This window comes from Mus caroli, chromosome 16 (assembly GCF_900094665.2).
Source record: "Mus caroli chromosome 16, CAROLI_EIJ_v1.1, whole genome shotgun sequence".
Classification (NCBI taxonomy): domain Eukaryota; kingdom Metazoa; phylum Chordata; class Mammalia; order Rodentia; family Muridae; genus Mus; species Mus caroli.
Window position 1 is genome coordinate 32,651,312 of NC_034585.1, and position 19,206 is coordinate 32,670,517.

General features: G+C 49.6%; 1 protein-coding gene across 1 annotated transcript in view; it reads left to right on the top strand.

Annotated features, from left to right (window-relative positions):
* Sema5b (semaphorin 5B) overlaps positions 1-19,206 on the top strand; it is a 122,022-nt gene that overhangs the window by 71,177 nt on the left and 31,639 nt on the right. The window contains exons 2-3 of the mRNA XM_021185096.2: positions 9,508-9,711; positions 15,793-15,892. Of these exons, the coding sequence (XP_021040755.1) occupies positions 9,558-9,711; positions 15,793-15,892 (254 nt within the window). The 5' untranslated portion in view covers positions 9,508-9,557. The remainder of the gene's footprint in view (positions 1-9,507; positions 9,712-15,792; positions 15,893-19,206) is intronic.

A 19,206-nucleotide genomic window follows, 5' to 3' on the forward strand; every position in this document is an offset into this window, starting at 1 on the left:
ACTCACTTTGTAGACCAGGCTGGCCTCGAACTCAGAAATCTGCCTGCCTCTGCCTCCCAAGTGCTGGGATTAAAGGTGTGCGCCACCATGCCCGGCAAGCATGACACTGTTATGGTGTTGATAGATTTCTGAGTCTTGGCTCTGCCACTAGCTCCCTACCCAATCTTGAGCTGGGCATGCCCTCTAAGGGCTCAGTGTCTTCAGGGCCAAAGCACAGCGTGGACGCCAAGAATCTGTGAGAGCTTTGCTTGTCTTGCCCGTGTGTTCATCTCAGTTGGAAGGTGTGGATAGGATGACTTCTACATTCTAATGGGACAGACAGACAACTTGGAGGTTTCTAGGACCCTGTGAGAGAAATGCAGACACTACCTTCTGGCTTCCCCCAAGCTGCAGAATGCAGAGGGGAAGCTTAGGCCAGCAACTGAGCTTGCTCTTGGGAGATTTGGGGTGAGGAGGGGATGCCCCCTACACGGCCACTCCCCTGTTTCAGTGCTGTGAGGCCTCCCAGCTCTCAGCAGCTGTTCTTCCCCTATCCAGAGCCAATCTTCCCTCTGGGCCCCAGTGGCTCAAAGGGTCCAATTGGGAAGAAAGGAGGAAAATCCGTATCCAATCTGTTCTATTCAGAGCAATGGATGGACTCTGCATCTCAATCTTATCTTTGTGTGAGTTCGGCTGAACTGTGCCCCGCCAAGTGTTGAGCGGGCTGTGTGGGTGGGAAGATGCCTCAGATGCATCTGCAGAGAAGCACAGCTGGGCATTTGGTAGCCTGGGCAGGCTGTGTGAATGAGTGGCAACCTCACACCTTCGCCTGCTGCCAAACCACAGTCCTGGATACAGTCTTCCCCGGTCTTGCTCCCCCACCCCGGTTTCTTCTTATTCTCTGCCCCCTTTCTCCTCCTTCCTCAGGCAGGCAGCCAAGTGGAGGTTTTGAATGGCAGCAGAGAGGAGGGGGTGAATATAGAGTTCAGGCCCGAGCCCCTTCCCTTCCCTGCAGGGCCTGGTCAGTGGAGCTGAGGTGGGCAAATACCCCTGAGCTGATCCCTTATCCTGGCCCCTGGATCAGAGCCCTGGCTCCGGGAGGCATCCAGGTGGCCGTCAGCACTGGCTGGGGATGCGCACCCCACCCTGTCCATCTGGAACCCCTGGCATTTGTTCTCCCACTGCCTCTCAAGACCTGGATAAACGGGCTCCTGCAGCCCAGACTCGCAGGAGGCTGATTTGTAGCAGGAATCAGCTTAATAATTTATAGCTAGAAAGTGCTCTCCTTGGGAAAAAAAAAAAAAGCCAACTCAGGAAACCAAATTAGACTCCGCAGGCTGCTGAGAGCACATGGAACCAGGGCTGCAGAGTGTGGTTGCAGGCTTGGGACTGTGCCTCCTTGGGGGAGGATGACCAGGACATCCCAGTCCTATTGTTAACAGTCATGGGACCTTGAGTGGGTTCCTCGGCTTCCAGAATCTCTTTTCTCCCAGTCATCTGAGCAGTGGGCATCTCGCAGCTTTCTTATATATGAAGTTGCCTTGAAATCTTGCAAGTCAGGAGCATGGTCCATGCCATTTTTACTCAAGCTTTTTATTTTATTATCTTTTGGGTTGGAAAATTGTTTCTTTCTCTTTGATTTTAACCTCACCGCCACCCCCTTTCAAAGAAAAGATGCCTCTGCTTGCTCTAGGAAGCCCTCCTCATCAGCAGACACTAGAGGGGCGCCCAGTGTTACTGTTCGGAGGTAACTCCATGGCCACTGTGGTTTCTGAAGCCTCTGTCCTGGGCCTCCAGCTTCTTTGCCCCTGTATCTGGCATCCAGCCCTGAGCAGAGCTGATACTCCCACTACATAACACAAGAGCCCCCAAGACTCGGCAGTCCTGAAAATGTGAGACTGGGCTATTTAGGGGAAGGGTGCTGACTCCAGTTCTCATAGATGCCTTTAACAATGGCTTACCCTAATCTCTCTCCACCGGTCCACTGGCTCCCCAAAGCCGTAACAGAACCACAAGCTCTCATTGTGCCCCCATCACTACATCGTACAGTGAGCAGAAGCGAGGCTTCTAAAGATTTGAGGTTTGTGCTCAAGAGCTGTCATGAGTGGCCTCCCTTGCAGACTTGTCTCCCATTGTCTGTGTCTCCAGCCTCCATGGCTTATCTGAGGATGCCTAGAAGCATGTCTTTGCCTGTGCTGTCCCCACTGTGTCTTCTTGGCTCTGGTGACTAGGGAGCACTACCCTGTACCCTTCCGTGTAGGGTACGCAGCATCCCTTACTTCCGGTCTTCCATGGTGTCTTGTTCCTCCCAGACATCTTTAGACTCTGCTGTGTGCTCACAGTCTACCCAGGCCCTGACCTCCTGAGTAAGTGGTAGAAGATGGTAAGAACCCAGTTTTCTCCTCATTCCCAATGAGGTCAGGAATGAATTGATACTTCTCAGATCATCTGGGTAGCTGGCAAGCTGGGAAAGGCAGAAAATACCTACTGGGAGGCCAGTCTGGGTTCTGTGGGGTCTTAGTGGACATGCCCACTCTGTTCTTTTCTCCCCCCTCCGCCATCCTGTGCTAAGGATAGAGGTCCATCTAACTGTGCTTCTGATGGCTTTAGCCATGGCTCTCTGCCCTTCCCTTGATCTCCACTGTCTCTGTGAGAGTCCATTCCTCCACTGTTACCGATTGTCATTTGACAGTTTGTTACAAGCACACAGGCACTGCCCATGTTGGGGGGAGCAGATGCTTGCATGGGTGTGCTTTCTTTCTCATACCCTCAGGCCTCTAGTTACTCACCTCCAGGCACCATCAGAGTGACCCCAGAGAGAAGACTCACAGGAAACGGGAGCAATGGTGTGGGCAAAGGCAAAAGAGACACTGGTTGAGATCTGGGGAAACGTTTTCTTCCTGGCTCGGAGTTTCCTGAAATAGAAGGAGTCAGATGGTGTGGTACCTCTGTTCCATCACTCCTAGAACACCCCTCTCTTAAATCCTACGCAGGTAACACTCAACCAAGAGATAGGATGGAGACCAGCTTCCATGTCCTCTTCTCTATCAAGCTGTCAGGTCGTGGTCACTATCTCTGCCCTTTGGGGACATATTTCCTGTCTCCTTAAAGATAATAGGCATTCTGTTTGTGTCATTCAACAAGCCTTGCACAGAGCGTCTTTCACATAGGTATTTGGTTCCACTCAGTAGAGCACCAGGTAGAAAAATGGCAACCAGCTAAGTGCTCTGGATCAGTGGCTCTGAACCTCCCTAAAGCTGGGACCCTTTAATACAGTTCCTCATGTTGTGGTGACCCCCAGTCATAAAATTGTCTCGGTGCTACTTCATAACCATAATTTTGCTACTGTTGTGAATCATAATGTAAATATCTGATATACAGGATATCTGATATGCGACCTCCATGGAAAGGTTGTTGGACCCCCACAGGTTGAGAACCGCTGCTCTAGCTCCTAACCAACCTCTTTGGAAGTGTTCCATACGAGGCTTGCCCTGGGCTGGCCTTCATTCTTGGTGCTTCAAGGCATTCTCTCTAAGGCAAGGCACATTTAGTCTTATTTACAAGTGAAGAATTTGAGAGCCACACCCAGAGCTGGCAGCTTCCCGAGCTCAGGACTTTTCATAGTGCTGTGTAACTTGCAGAAAAATTGGATGGCCTCTCGCTATGCTCTGCTGGAAGAGTCCTGTGATCTCTTTACCCTCGGATCAAATACATACTAGAAGTGGAAACTCCTACCTGCCCTAGAAACTTTGGATTTTTAAACACAGGAAGCCAAACTATATTTGAGTGCTAATAGTGTTTACCTAATGCTAATTGAGACCCGAAAAGCACGCTCTGAACAATCCCCTCTCTAATAATAACCTCTAATAATAATACTAATGAGACTTACCACTTAAACCGCACTTATGGGCAAGCAAGTGCCCATTAGATGAAGGAAGGTATTGGACATTTCCAACAATTCTGAAGCTGGATTTCATCTTCCCCCTTTGACAAATAAAGAAGCAAGAGGCACAGAAACGCAAGGTCATGACGGAGTAGGAGTGGGGCATGCATGAGGCCTTGGGTTCTGTGCTCAGAACAAATAACTAAACAAACAGATGCAGAGCTGGTGAGGAAGCCTGGAGGTCAGAGGAGCAGACTGACCCTTTGTCACCCTTTGTCACCCAGCATCACCCTTCATAGCATGAGGCTCCAGGTGCCTAGCAGGGCATCATTCGTCCTGCCAATGGGCCAGGTGGGAAGAAGTAGTCCCTAATGACCATCAATGACTTCCTCTTCTTTCTCTTTGGTCGCTTTTCTGGAAGACAAAGTCCCAGCCCCACAGCCTTGCAAAAGCTATACTGGGAAGAAGGCTTTCCAGGCACAATGAGCCATGTTTGTGACCAGTGCCTGATTCAACACAAATGCTGACTGGCTTAAGTGAAATACAGATGATTTTTTTTTTTAAGGCAGGACTTGGAGAAGGGCAGTTAAGAGCACTGATTGCTTTTCCAGAGGACCGGAGTTCAATTCCCAGCATCTATATAGAGGCTCACAACCGTCTGTAACTCCAGTTCCAGGGAATCTAATATCTTCTTCTGACCTCCTCTGGCATCAGACATGCATATGGTGTATAGACCTACATGTAGGCAAACACACACACACACACACACACGCACACACACTCACACACGCACACACTTAAAACTGGGATGTAGAGAGGGTAGCTCGTGAAAGCAGACTCTCACAGGTCTCAGGAAGTGGCTAGAACTGGGAGTCTGACATCTCCATGAGCTTATACTCTCTGTGTCTCTTGTCACTTGCATGTCTTCTGATTATCCTCACCCACAAACTGGGCAGAAGGTGACCACCCTTTTAGGGCCATGTTCCAGGTTACTCTGTCAATACTGACTTGACCCAGTTCCTTATTGATCTGTTTTGATCAGTTGACTGCCTTGGTGTGAGCCTCTGTGGCTAGTAGGGTGAGGAACACATGATCCATAGGAGGCTGCCAGGGTCTCTCTCTGCCTTCAGCTGTGGGAGTAATTTCCGAAGATAAGAAATCTGTGTCCCAAAAACCTGAAAGCACCTGGAATTCAGTTCCAAGGGTCTGACCCTAGACCAGTCAGTGATCTGCCCGTTACTCACCCCAGGTTTGGAATGGAGCCCTATTTTGCTGCAACTTGCAAATCCAAAGCCTGCCTTCGTCACACTCTGCCTTGGCTATCAGCACCCCACATCCCAGCCCTATCCCGGCTGTCTTGCCCCTCAGACCCTGCTTTGCACCCCTCTCAGACTCTCCAGGCCCCCTAAAACAGGGCAAGAAAGAAAAGGCAAGACAGGCGTACAAGCTTGTGCAGGAGCACCAGTGAACCCCAGAACAGCTCCAGATTCTCCATGCAGACTCCTGCTGTGTTTCTGTCTGTGTCTGTGTGACCTGGGTATGTGCTGGGTGAACCTCAGCCTCCCTCAATGTCTCAGCCTTCTCCTGGAGGCCAGACCTATCCTCTTCTCTCTCCCCATCATCTCCTGTACCTGGATTGCAGAGAGTCAGTGCTGGGGCCCGGACAGACAGAGTGACATTAATCTAGCAGTTGTTCATTCAGAAGAGACTTGAAGAATAAATTTACATAAAAATCCTAATAAGAATGGAACTTCTGCCATAGAATTGGGGACTTCAGGGCTTGGGGACTCTGGCAGGGAGGAGTCTAGGATGTGTTTCTAGCCTAGGCCCCCCTGACCGCTAGATCTGACCACATAGAGTGCCAGGCCAGGGAACAGAAGAAGGTGGTGGTCAGACCTGGGCCTGAGATAAAGGAGGGCAGTGAGGTTGGCAAGGTGACAAGATTATTTATGTCCCTTGTTCCTTGCTGTGCCAAAATACCCAACAAAGACAATCTATAGAAATGATTACCTCAGACCCACAGTTCAAATGCTACAACGCATTATGGTGGCAGAGACACGGGGCAACTTAAGCTTGTCGTCCTGTGTTGGCAGTGAGGAAGTAGAGAGCTAGACAGGAGACAGGACTGGTCTTCTGCCTTTAAGCCCTGCCCTGTACTCTCCTACAGCAGTCGCCTAGGCCCCATGCCCAAAAGGTCTCGTGACCCCCCCCCCCCAGAGAGCACCAGCCGTGGGGCTGAATGTTTCAAAATGTTTCAAAAAGAGTGAAGAGATGGAGGAGTGATAGGCCTTGTCAGTGTTCTGTTGCTGTGAAGAGATGCCAGGATCAGCAGCCCTTATAAAAGACAACATTTAATTGAAGCTGGTTCAGTCCATTATCATCATGGCAGAAAGCATGGTAGTGTGCGGGCAGACAAGGTGCTGGGGAAGGAGCTAAGAGTTCTATGTCTTGATCCATAGGCAGGAGGAGACTCTGTCTTCTGCACTGGGTAGACTTTGAACATAGGACCTCCCTGTGGGACGAGCATTCAAACACAGGAGTCTATGGGGGCCCAACCTATTCAAGCCACTACAGACCTGGTCATGCTTCCTAAGGTAGTCCTACAGGCTGATGGGAGGAAACACATGTGAGCTGTGGCCTGCATATCCCTAATTAGCCAGTCCCCCACCCCCTGAGGAAACAGCTGACACCATCAAACTGGGAAGAGTGATGGTATCTCAGTAAAGAGACTTTGCAGAGGTGAGGGAGGAGGCTCAGGGAGTGGGGGGTGGGGTGGGGTGGGGGGTATCACTGCACAGCATCCTGCAACCAGTAACCAAGGCAGTGGTGCCTCTTGGTTCTAAAGGGAGGAGACAGCCGTGGTTAAGAAACCCAGAGTCAGAGGAACAGGGCGTGTGCTCTAGGCTGGGTTGCATACGTGGGTATGAGGGAGGGAAGGGGGGCTACACCCACAGCCACTGTTTCTCCTTCGGTGCCTTGGCCAGACCCACCCAGAGGAAGGAAAGGGAAGCCCTGGATGGAGCCTCTGCAGGGTCTCCTGTATACACGAGACAGAGTGCTAGAGAGGAAGAGGTGCCAGCCAAAGGTAGACTCACAGTGTCCGAGGGAAAAAGAGGCTCTCTGGTGCTCACCTCGCTCCTCCAGACACTAGAACATTTCACTATCTGGCTGATGGCTCGCTGTTGGCTCTGTTCCAGCAAAAAAAAAAAAAAAAAAAATCTTTGAAAAATACTGACCTGTGACTCCTCACAATGGCTGGTAACATTGATATTGTCATTGTCACTCCCAATTTGGGGGAAACTAAGGCAGAGTGGGATTAAGTTTTTTTTTTCTTTCACTTTCTCTCTCTCTCCAATCACACAGCCTGTTATTTTGCTCCAGATTTTTGCTTCCCGAGAGTGGGCCCTACACCTTGATGACCATTCCCAGACTCTGTGGCCTGTTGAAAGGGTTGGGAACCAGTGTCAGGGGAGGAGCTTAGCAGGCTGAAGAAAAGTATCCTGAACCTACTGCCTTCTTGGTCAGCAGTCCACCTTAATTCTACCTTTCATTTCATAGACGAGATGGTCATTCTTTTTTACGGCTTTATAGTACTCCACAGCAGACACACCCCAGCTCCTGTTTCTAACTATTTGCTTGTTCCTGTTGTTATTGTTGTTGTTTGCTTTTTTCTTTTTCTTCTGGTCCTCTTGTTGTTTCTCAGAATGCCAATAGAATTATCTCGCACACAGGACACTTTGTGCTCAGACAGATGCTCTGTGGTCTATTTTTGCTTCTCAGCTATGTGCTGTGAAGGAGCAGGTTTGACTTCTCAATTTACAATCTGTTGCAGATGGATGCTTACCTACAGTTCAATGACAGTGAATTACTAGAGAAATGAACTGAAAAGAAACGCGCAAAATAAAAGCCTAAATGTCTTCATCTTTTCTCTTTGTTTCATGGCGCCGAGGTTGAAGCTCAGGGCCTTGCACGTGAATGCGAAGAGCCTACCCCTGAGCCACACTCCCAGACAGACATTTGATTGTTAGACTCAGTGTCCATAAAAATTACTCAAATAACGATTTGGGATTTTTAAACACTGACTTTCAAATGTCTGCATCTGAGTTGTTGGTGTGTGAGACTCAAATGCTGGCCCGTAGATCTCATTTTGTGGACTACTCCTGGTTAGTGGGTCAAGGGGTGTCCTAATTAGGGTTTTATTGCTGTGATAATACACCATGACCAAGAGGCAAGTTGGGGAGAAAAAGATTAATTCAGTTTACACTTCCACTTCCCTGTTCATCCCTGAAGGAAGTCAGGACAGGAACTCAAATGGGGCAGGATCCTGGAGGCAGGAGCTGAAGCAGAGGCCCTGGAGGGATGCTGCTTCCTGGCTTGTTCCTCAAGGTTTGCTCAGCCTGTTTTCTTATAGAATCCAAGGCCACCAGCTGAGGGGTGACCCCACCCACAATGGGCTGGGCCCTCCCACAATGATCACTAACTGAGAAAATGCTTTATAGTTGGATCTCGGAAAGGCATTTCCTCGACAGAGGCTCCTTCTTCTGTGAAGAGTCTAGCTCGTGTCAAATTGACACAGAAAACCAGCCCTGTTTGGATTTATGTCCACTACCCAATTTTTTTTATACTGGATTGTTGGTCATTTCCTTCTTAGCTTCTAGGAGTTCTTTGCACATTTAGGATATTAGCCCCTTTGTCTGTTATTAGAGCCACCAATATTTTTTCTCAAGTTTGTCACTTGTCCTGTGTGTATTCATGTGTGTGCATGAGTATTCATGCTCATGTATGTGTGTAGAGGGCAGAGGTGGACCTTCACGTCCTTTCTAAGCATCTGTCTACCTTGTCTTCTCAGACAGTGTTTCATTTGGCCCGGACGCTTCCACGTCGATTACGTTGGCTAGCCAGGGATCTGCCTGTCTCTGCCTCCCCAGCGAGAGGAATATAAACTCTCAACTTTTCTGTGTGGGCCTTGGGATCCAGGGCAGGTGTTCAAGCTCCACTTAAAAAAGAAGGTCTCACTATGTAGCCCAGGCTGGCCACACATCTTCAATCCTCCTGCCATAGTCCCTTGGTGTTGCAGATGTGCACCATCGTGACTGCCTTTCGTCATCTGCCTTTTGGTGCTGTTATTAGTGTCACTCAGTGACGTCAAAATTGTCAAGGCTTCCTTTGATGGTGTCTGAGGTTTGTTGTACTTTCCCCCTCCAAGGTCTGAAGATTCTGCTCAAAGTTTCTTCTGGTGTTTTCATGACTTCCCCCCTTAACATACAAATCTTGAATTCAATTTGAAAATTTCCTGGCTTAAAATATGAGGTCCAAATCGGACTTGAGTCTGGGCTTCTCCTTCTGCACATGACTGCCCACTGCCCCAGTTCCATTTATTAAATGGATCCCACCTTTATCATTAAAGCTAATTTTAAAGCATTTGGAATCATAGTAGAAAAGACTCTATAATTTGTCAATTTTGTCCAGAACACCATTACAAGGGAAATTAGCTTTCAAGATATGATCTATAACTTTGCATTATGAGAGCAGAGTAACATAAATACATTATAAATTTACTTTAAAAAAAAACCCGTGGGGCCATTGTGGACAGAGAGAAACGGGCCTTGAGGGAGCACTTGGTGAGATTAACTTTTTCACTGCAGGTCTTCCCTGTGGCCTGCCTCCAGGAGCCAAGATTGCAGAGGGGCCCACCATGGTAGTCCCAGGACCCCTGGCTCTCTCGCTGTTGCTGTCCAGCCTCACCCTGCTGGTGTCCCACCTCTCCAGCTCCCAGGACATTGCCAGTGAGTCCAGCAGTGAGCAACAGATGTGCACACGGAGGGAGCACCCCATCGTGGCCTTTGAAGGTGAGAGCCTCCCCAGCCCCTGGAGTCCTGAAGGACATGGGTCAAACCTGGGAGGGCCCTCTGGGTTGTCTGAAGCCTTCCTGGAGGTCCTGAGACTCTTCCTCTGGTAGCCATTTTAAGACGAGGCAGCAGTGGGCTGGAGAGCTCTGACTTCCCCAGATGACATAGATAACTTTACTCGAGCCCTACACCCACGCCTGTCCCAGAGCAGTTATTGTTCTTCACTGGGATCTTTGGATGGGCTACGAAGTTATGGATGCCCCGGTGGGAGTGACCCAGATTTGGGTGGTCTCAGCTCTGGGGGGAGGGGGGATGTTCTCAAACCTCAGGCTACTTTTCTTGGCTTCTCTGGGGGCAGGAGAGTGATGACTCACTCCTGAGGAAGAGCCTGAGGAAGAGCTGGAAAGCATCCTTCTTGCTCTAAGCTGAATGCTGGGATGCCTGTCTTTGGAGTACTGGGAACCCCCCCAGCAGAAGGGGCCCTTGGTGATGCATAACTCTTGCTTGTCAAGGGAGAGCGTGGGAGTGTCTTGTTCAAGGATTTCCCAATCTTGGATGTGAGCATCTCTGGATGTATTCCAGGGGGGTCTGTGAGTTCCTCACAGTTTCTAAAATTAGGATAGCCATTTGATGATAACCAAATGAAATAAATAAAACCCAAATCCTAGAGAGGCCTGGATGCTCTCCCATGACCTGTTACCCCATCAGAGTGTCCCTGATCACATTCATACTCTTGGAACCACCTACATGGCAGTTCACACTGCAATTTGCAGATGTAATGTCAGAGTCCCCTGGTTTTGTTTTTTGTTTTTTGTTGTTGTTGTTGTTTTTAAGACAAGTTTTCTCTGTGTAGTCCTGGCTATCTTGGAACTCACTCTGTAAAACAGGCTGGGCTTGAATTCACAGAGATCTGCTTGCCTCTGCCTCCTGAGTTCTGGGATTAAAGGCATAGGCCACCACCGCCCAGCTGATCCCCTTGATCTTAATTCTGACCAACAGTGGCTTGGTCCCTTCTTGTCCTAACCCTGTGGGGGAGGGTGGGCAGGAAAACCCAGTCATGGGGGCTGAAGAGTCTTGTCAGAGCCAGGCCCCAAGGTCAATCTCCTGATGTGACTACCATTGAAGAACTATCGCATGCTCTGCCTCGGAAGACCTGTCCTGCCCTGTGGAGGAAGCAGTATGGAGAGGCCAGTGGGAAAACCAGTCACTAAGTCTAGGGCAGGATAGGATTTAAGGGGTAGGATGGGGTTAGTGGATGGGGAATGGAGGTTGATGGGAGGAGAGGTTGGCATTTCGGGTGTACAGGTTCCCAGCTGTGGGCTGGTTCCCCTCTCTGAGAGGAAAGCTTCCAGCTGTCTTCTCCACGCTGCCTTGTTTGAGCTGGGATCCTGGCTTTGAAGGCTTAAGTGGATTATAGTAAATTAGCAATGTCTTCAGTGTACAAAATGTGCGCACACGCTCAGACTTCTGATGGCTCCCCGTGGCTCTGAAGAGAAGAACAGAGTGAGGGTGTATGGGCTGAAGAGACAGGGTACCTAGGGCTGTTGGCACGCAGGAGACGCCTGTGACAACGCTTAATGGAACATTTCCTGTCAGGGGCTTTGCCCAGATGCTAAGAGTCTAAGTGACTCAGAGGGAGCCTGCCCCACCCCACCCCACCCCACCCCCTAGTCAGGCTGTTCTGTATGGGACACTGGGCTGAGATGGGGGTGGGGGAATAGGAAATGTGGAGTTGGGTTCTGAGTTCCTGGGTTTCCAAAGGGCATTTTAAGTCATCAGGCGTGAATTGAATGCACTTGACTGTCCACCTCACCGTCTTACAGAGGGACTCTGCCATCATCCCCCATCCTGACAGCTTTGGGTTATTATATCCATTCAGAAAATTACTGAATGAGAGAGATAGACAGAGACAGAGAGAGACAGAGACAGAGAGAGACAGAGACAGAGAGAGACAGAGACAGAGAGAGACAGAGACAGAGAGAGAGAGAGAGAGAGAGAGAGAGAGAGAGAGAGAGAGAGTACATGCTTGCATGCATTTGTATGTAGCTTTTCCTGGGGACTAGGGCCAGGGACTCGCCGTATTTTAATGGCCCTGCTTTGTGCCAGGCACAAGACAGTTGCTTTGGGGTCACAGAAGCAAGCCCATGTTTCCTTTGGGTCCTCAGCTATTTGCTATTATTCCTCCAAGGTCAGTGCCTCTGTTCCCACAGCCCGGCTGATCCCCTATCAGCTCTACTCCCTGGGTCTCCTCTCATCTGTAGTATGCTAAGCACATAGTAGGTCCCATGGGCGAGGAGCTGTTCAAGGGAAGTCATACTAACCCAGCTCAGCATCAGCCACCAAGACCCCCAGACCTTGTGCTGCACGCCTGAGTGATCCTCAGACCTCCCACCTAGCAGCTATGAGCCGCCTTCTCCCCCTCCCCAGACACCTGACAGATCTGTGAATAACTCCCAAGCATCCACAAGCATCAGGCAGTCTCGGAAACAGACTGGCAGCTTTTTGTTTTATAAGGTTCAATTTCCTCCTATGGGTTCCTTTTAAGGAGGCCCACCTGGGTCTCTCTTTGGCCTGTGTATTACTGGGTTTGCCACAGCATGCCCTTTCTCGGTGGCAGGGAGAAGCCAGCCTGGAGTTAACACTGGCAGTGGTTAGTCCACAAAGTGGGTAATTGAATTGACTATAATTAAAATCACAGGCGCGTCATGGAGAATGTCATTTTTCTCCTAAAGTCGCCGTCCAAAGCCTTCGCTGCACACGGAGCTCAGAACGTGCTTGGTGTTTTAAAGACAGCTTTCCCTCCGGTCCCCTTTGCCTGTTTAATAAGAGGAGGCTGGCTCTCTTCCCAAGGCCTCCCCAGGATCACGGCACTGTGCCCAGCCATGTCTCCTCCACTTGACTGTGTGAGATCCTTCAGTGCTGGGGGAGAGGGGCAGCAACTGAGAGAGGCCCCCAGTCACCTCCACCTCCACCTCCTGACGGTCATCCCAGCCCAGACTGTGTTTCCTCCTCTCCTCTCCCCACTGAGAACAGACCTAGATGAAGACTGAGCTAAGTTCTCAGACAGTATCTGCAGCAGTGCAGTCTTACCAACTCCTTCCTATCCCTCTGCCTTTACCTGAGATGCCCCTGACCACATGCGGGTGAAAGTGCCACCTGTTCGCTTCTGGTAGGGACCATCTGGTCTGAGGAGGCCCATACACCCAATGCAGAGTGACTGTAAAAATACAACAGGAATTGAACGGAGAGGGTGGAGAGGATGTGGAGGCACTCCAATCAAGGAGGTCTTCCTAGAGGAGGTACGCATTCCATTTAATCTCTACTATGATTTCCTATGGCTCAGGGTCAGCTGAAAACCTGCCCAGAGGCTGTGACATTTCTTGCCAATCTATAGCCACCTGCTGGGGCCTAGGGAGTTTGCTTTACTTTGTTGCAGAATTTCTTCCTCATTTATTTATTATTTACTTATTTATTTTATCATGCATATCACAGTTTTCTGAAAAACATCCAACTTGCAAAACCTCCCGTTCTCCTGGGAGTGATTAAGCATTTGCCTGTTGTGCAGAAATGAAGGGCAGCTTTTACTCTGTAGTGGAGGGATAATGAGCAATGATTTATATCCCTTGGATCACACACACACACACACACACACACACACACACACACAGATCTGAACCTTGTGTGGCAGTTGCTCACAGTGGGTAGAAAGCACAAGGCTTCCCAGACAGTCTACTGGCTCCTCACTGGTTCCAGTCCTGCTCCACCAGCACTGGCAAGCAAGAGAGAAGTTCAGGTACTATGGATGGATCAACCCGGGAGAAGTGGAGGGACTGGGGAAAAGTCAATGAGACCATTATCAGACCGCGAGGTCTGTTCTTTGCCCACCCAGTCCCCATAAAAGGCTTTGGCTTTGACTAGAAAGTGCTTTCTCAAAGATAGGGGTAGACACAGACCACCCGACCTCTGCCCTGCCCCTTCCCTCCTCACCCCCACTGCCCCGTGGAATCTTATTAGAAAGCCTGATCATCCTCCTAGGAGAGGAGTTGAGGCTGTCATTCAGATATTCAAACACGGCTATACAGGTGGGGCCTGGGGATTCAGGCAGCAAGGTCTTACCTAGACCCAGCGCAAACCACCAGGCTGAACACGCACTACAATGGAATAATGATGTCAGGTCGTAGAAGCCTGTAGGGTCTCTTCAATCCTGCTGGGTGGTATCAGGAAAATCTTGGAAGAGGTAGTGGTGGGGGTAAATCTCAGGGTACAAAGATTTGTGGGCCTTGTGCAGTGGATTGAGGAAGTGTCTTAGGGTTTTACTACTGTGAACAGACACCATGACCAAGGCAAGTCTTGTAAAGGACAACATTTAATTGGGGCTGGCTTACAGGGTCAGTGGTTCAGTCCATTATCATCAAGGTAGGAGCATGGTAGCATCCAGGCAAGCAAGGTACAGGAGCTGAGAGTTCTACATCTTCATCTGAAGGCTGCTAGCAGAATACTGACTTTCAGGCAGCTAGAATGAGGATATTAAAGCCCACACCCAGAATGACACACCTACTCTGCCACGGTACTCCGGTCGAGTCAGCCTGTCAGGCAGGGATGCCTAAAAGCTGCTCATGAGGCAAAAAGAGTTTCAAGGAAGCTCTCCTCCTGGAGTCTGGCGTTTTCTTAATTCTCCATTCCCGAGTTAGTCTAGTGTATGGATCCACGTGCTCTCTTTCAGTATCATCCTATTATAAATGCCTTTTAAGATTAAATTCTGACATAGCTAAAGCCTTCTTCCAGTGTTCCAACAGTCCTAAAACGTCCTTGAACTAGACAGTGACATTCAGAATAGCCTCTGGTATTACACTATCAATAAAAGCCAAGTCGCTCCCATATACAGGAATTTACAATGGTTTAGGAAGTAGATTGGGCTGTGGTTTTAGAGTATTGCGTTTTTCATGAGATGGTTAGCTAGAACGGAACTCCCTAATTAGAACCATGACTTGGGTGTGAAAGCCCTTGCCCTAGGAGTGAAAAGTTCTCACACCTGGCTTCTAAGACTATAGCTGACCTTAGATAGGGCTGACTTTGTCTCATTTTATTGCTCAGTTCCTGCCAGTCTTTGTGTTTGCATTCCTCTGTTTTATGTAAGATTCCGGTTTCCTTATTTGTACCTTGCGAATATGTCTGCATAAAAAGTCTGATGCTCGATTTGACCTTACACTCAGATTCCACACGTCCTCTCCTGTGTGTGTCTGTTTGTCATTCATCCACGCTTTGCCCACCCGAGTCGAGAGACCCATTCCACGCAGACACAGGGACCCAGAGGGTCTGTGGCACTACTCCAACCAGGCCACTCCTACCCCAACCCATCTAATAGTGCCACTCCCAGGGCCGAGTATATACAAACCATCACAAGAAGTGTGAAACATTTTCGATAAGTATGCCTGAGGTGATGAGTTTGAACAAATTTCAACTCCTCATTAAATGAATAAATAATGAATGCCAGGTGATTAGCTGGAGAGGCCAGTGGGACCAGAACCTAAAGGTCACAGGAGTTGAGGCTTGTTGGAGGTTGCTGGGAAGGGATCTAAACCTGAGACTAGAGTAGCTACACATGAGTTCCAGAACTATCACTCCTGTTGCCTTGTGGGAAGTAAACCCACAGCTATAGGAGACAGGCTAGTTAGCATGGGAGGTTGTCAGCTCAAGTCTAGTCAAAAAAGGACAATGGCTTGGGTCGGGGTGAGGTCTGGGGAGAAAGCAGCTAGTGGAGCCTGGAGCCTGGAGCCTGGAAGGAGAACAAATGGATGTGCACTGAGGTGGCTGCTTAGCATCTCTGTAGGTAATTATAAGTTTTCCTTTGGTCAGGACAGAGTCCTCTCCCCTCCCAGAGGCAGAAATACAATACTCTAATCCCTGAGGTCAGAAGGCTGGCTGCTCACAGAGGTGGTCAGGTGAAATTCAGGTCTCCTGGGGCCTTCAGCTCTATGCTCCCTCTCAGCTGGGTGATCTTCTCTGGTGTGATACGCTGAAGCTGGAAGCATGGTGAGTCCAACACTAACAGTAACAGAAGTGTCTCTCTGTCTCCACCAGATCTGAAGCCGTGGGTCTTTAACTTCACCTACCCTGGAGTCCGGGATTTCTCCCAGCTTGCTCTTGATCCCTCGAGGAACCAGCTCATCGTGGGAGCCAGGTAATGGGGTAACAAGGGAGGAGAGTATGGGAGCACTTGGAGAGGGGCAGAAGGAAAACTGTTGGGATGAGTATCCACACTGATCTCCTGAGTCCCCGTCCTCCGTACCAGGCCCTGTCTGTACTGACTGTCCACCAAGTAGGGAACTTGTGGGGATTGGGGGAATGGGATGATCCCCAGGCCACACAATCTCAGCTAGATTCATTCATCAAATATTGTTAGGGTATTAAGAGCAAAGACACCTGCATCCATCTTCTGCCCTCTAGGCCCTGATGCCAGGACCGGCCCAGTTAGAGGTACCCAGGCGCCCCCTGCTGGCAAGCTGCCTGCCTGCACCAAGGGTGCTGCCCGCTGCCCTAGGCCATATGTTTCCTTTACAAGGGCCTCTTTTTCTATAGTCTGCCCACCTTTGTCCCCACTGTCCAGACCAGGATTCAAATGCTAAACCTTTCTTGGGAGGCCTCATCTTTCGGGCCTAACTATCATGAATCATTCATTGCCAGCTTTGGAAGCAAGGAGCTGAGATGAGGTAGGGGGTCCCTGGGCCAGCGTCCCCCACAGCTCCTGGGAACTTGCTGAAACATGATACTTGAGCATCTTGGGTAAGAAACTCTAAGAGTAGGCCTCACCTTGCTTCAATAAGGCCTCCCGTGACTGGTGCCCAAGCTTGAAAACAGTCAGACCCAACACACACAGCAAGAAGATGCAAGCTTGGGACTAGAACTTGGGCCTCCTGACCCCAGTGGTCTATGTTAGGGCACTGAACACATGAGGATCTGGATAGGCTTGTGTAGCTGGGAAGGACACTTTCGGGTGACACTGTGTAGCTGGCCATCCCTGCCCTTTGGCTCTCCCCATTTTGTTTGCTGTATGAGAAGGAGGTGAGACACCCACAAAGCTCTGGTCTGCGGGAAGCTGAGCTGGATCAACTTGAGTCTCAGTTTTCTCTTCTATGGCCACCCTCCCTGGGATGCTAGGGCAGAAAGCATTTAAAACCATTCTGAATGAAGTAATCATTTTATAGCAGCAGCGTTGCATGTGACGTGCCAGTTACAAGAATATTCAGTGAGAGCAAAGGCCACACCCTCACAAGCAGGTGTCTCTAGGAGCTCCTGGCGTTCCCTGAGAGGCAATCTGCACACACTCAGACAGCCCCGACTGTGAGCTTTCTTTCTCAGTAAAGCGAACATTTGCTTTGCTTTGTATTTTGAGAAGGTTCCTCACTCACGCACAGCTGAGAGAATACAGGGAGATCTCACGTCCCCTTCTCCCAGGTCCTGCCGGTGGCAACCTCATGTGTAACTATAGTGCAGCAATGTACCCTGGTAACTGCTACGCATGCCATCCTTTCTCCTGGCTACAGTTTTACCAGCTGACTAGACTGACTCACATCTGTAATCTTAGCATTGGGGAGGCTAAGGCAGAAGGATCACCTTAAGTTCAAGACAAGCCTGGGCTACATAATGAGGCCTTGTCTCCAAAAAAAATGAAAAAGCAAAGCAATCAAATAGAGCTAGTGAGATGGCTCAGAGAGTAAAGGAGCTTGCTGCCAAACCTGACTGTCTGGGTTCAATCCCCAGGAGCTACATGCTTGCCAGGGTATTCACGTGTTCACATATACATACATACATACATACATACATACATGCATGCATGCATACATACATTCATACATACATACCCATTCTCTCTCTCTCTCTCTCTCTCTCTCTCTCTCTCACACACACACACACACACAGTTAAAAGATAAGTACTAAAAACAAGCAAACCCAGAAACATACATACATACATACATACATACATACATACATACATACCTTTTATACCTAAGGAGTGGCGTCCCAAGACTGTGCCCTGAAATGTGACAAGAAAACATGACTGCCACATGCATTATTTTATGTGGCATCTGTGTAATAAGTTACATCACACAACAGATAATTCAGTATATGTAGCAAGCCATGCATGCAGAAAATGGTCCAGGTCTCATTGTCAGCCCTGGAGGGAGGCTTGGATCACTCCCATACTGTACGTAGGTGGAGAAGCAGCGGCAGAGAGGTTGTCACCTGCCTGTGTCACACTGCCTCACCAGATCCACTTTGGGTCTCCATACAAACCTGCCTCCATAACTGTCTTCTTTCTGCAGCTTCTCGTGGATCTTTGAGCCTAGCTCTGCCCTCACACGGAGAAGAAAGCATTCTCTCCTGGATTGCTTCCTTCGGCTCCTGGAGCCTGTGTCCTGAATCCTGGACCTTTTCTGACGGCCCACCCTTGGTTTTTTCCTAGCGCTTTTCTTTCTCCTCTGTCTGGATTTCCTTTCCCTCTCTCCCCGACACCCTTGGACCTCTGGAATTCAGGCTGGGAACTGTTTTTATCCATTTATAGCCTGCCTTATTCCCTATGGGACCAGGAGCTGGGCAGAATGCTGAGATTCCCCACTCTCATCTCCCGGCCCTGAGAGCCGACTGAGACGTCGTGATGGATGATTTTCGATGGGATAAAAATGAATCAAGTGATGTGTTGTTTCCCTTAATTTGTTAGAGCTGTGAGCAGATGCCTGTGTTACCTGAGAACACAGCTGGAGCAGAGCCACAAGCTGGAGCCCATCTGTCCCTGGGCCAGGAGTATGGAGGCCAGGAAGCTCAGCCAAGGATGTAGAGAGGGGGCTGGGGAGGGGCAGCAGAGGCTTACAGCCAAGGTCATGGGCAAGGCCACCCCGCCCTAGGCCAGAGGAGAAGCTGCACTCAGCTTCTCCTGGGCCAGCAGCCAAATCACGGAGAGGAATCTCCCAGCTTAAAGTGTCCCATTCCCACCCCCTGGCTTCCTTCAGCAGGGCCCCTCCTTCCCTTTCTGGCCCAGTGTCTCCTCATTTCTTCTCAGCGGAGCTGAGGTGGCCAGGGCTTCCTAGATTAATTATTCCTAAAGAGTCCAGGAACCTGAAGAGGGATGGGCCAAAGGCAGATTGAAGAGGCAAAGAGGATGCTTTGGAAAAAACAGGCTACATCCACTTGCCATAATAAAGACTTTAAATGTGTCTCCCGGGGACCATGAGGAAGCCAGGCATGAACTAATTCCCCATTTTACAGACAGAGACACAGAGGCTCACCAGGCCCCAGCCGTCCGTGGAGCTGGGATTCCTACCTCTCTCAGCTACAGTCTAGTCTCTAAACCTGAACTCAGTCCTGCTACCCTCTGACCAAGTGGGTCTACCACCCACGTAATCCCCAAGTTCTACGTCTCACCCATCTGGCTGCAGAGTTCAAGTACCATAGTGGTGATGCTGAATTCTCAATGAGTATCTGATGGTGTCGTCATCA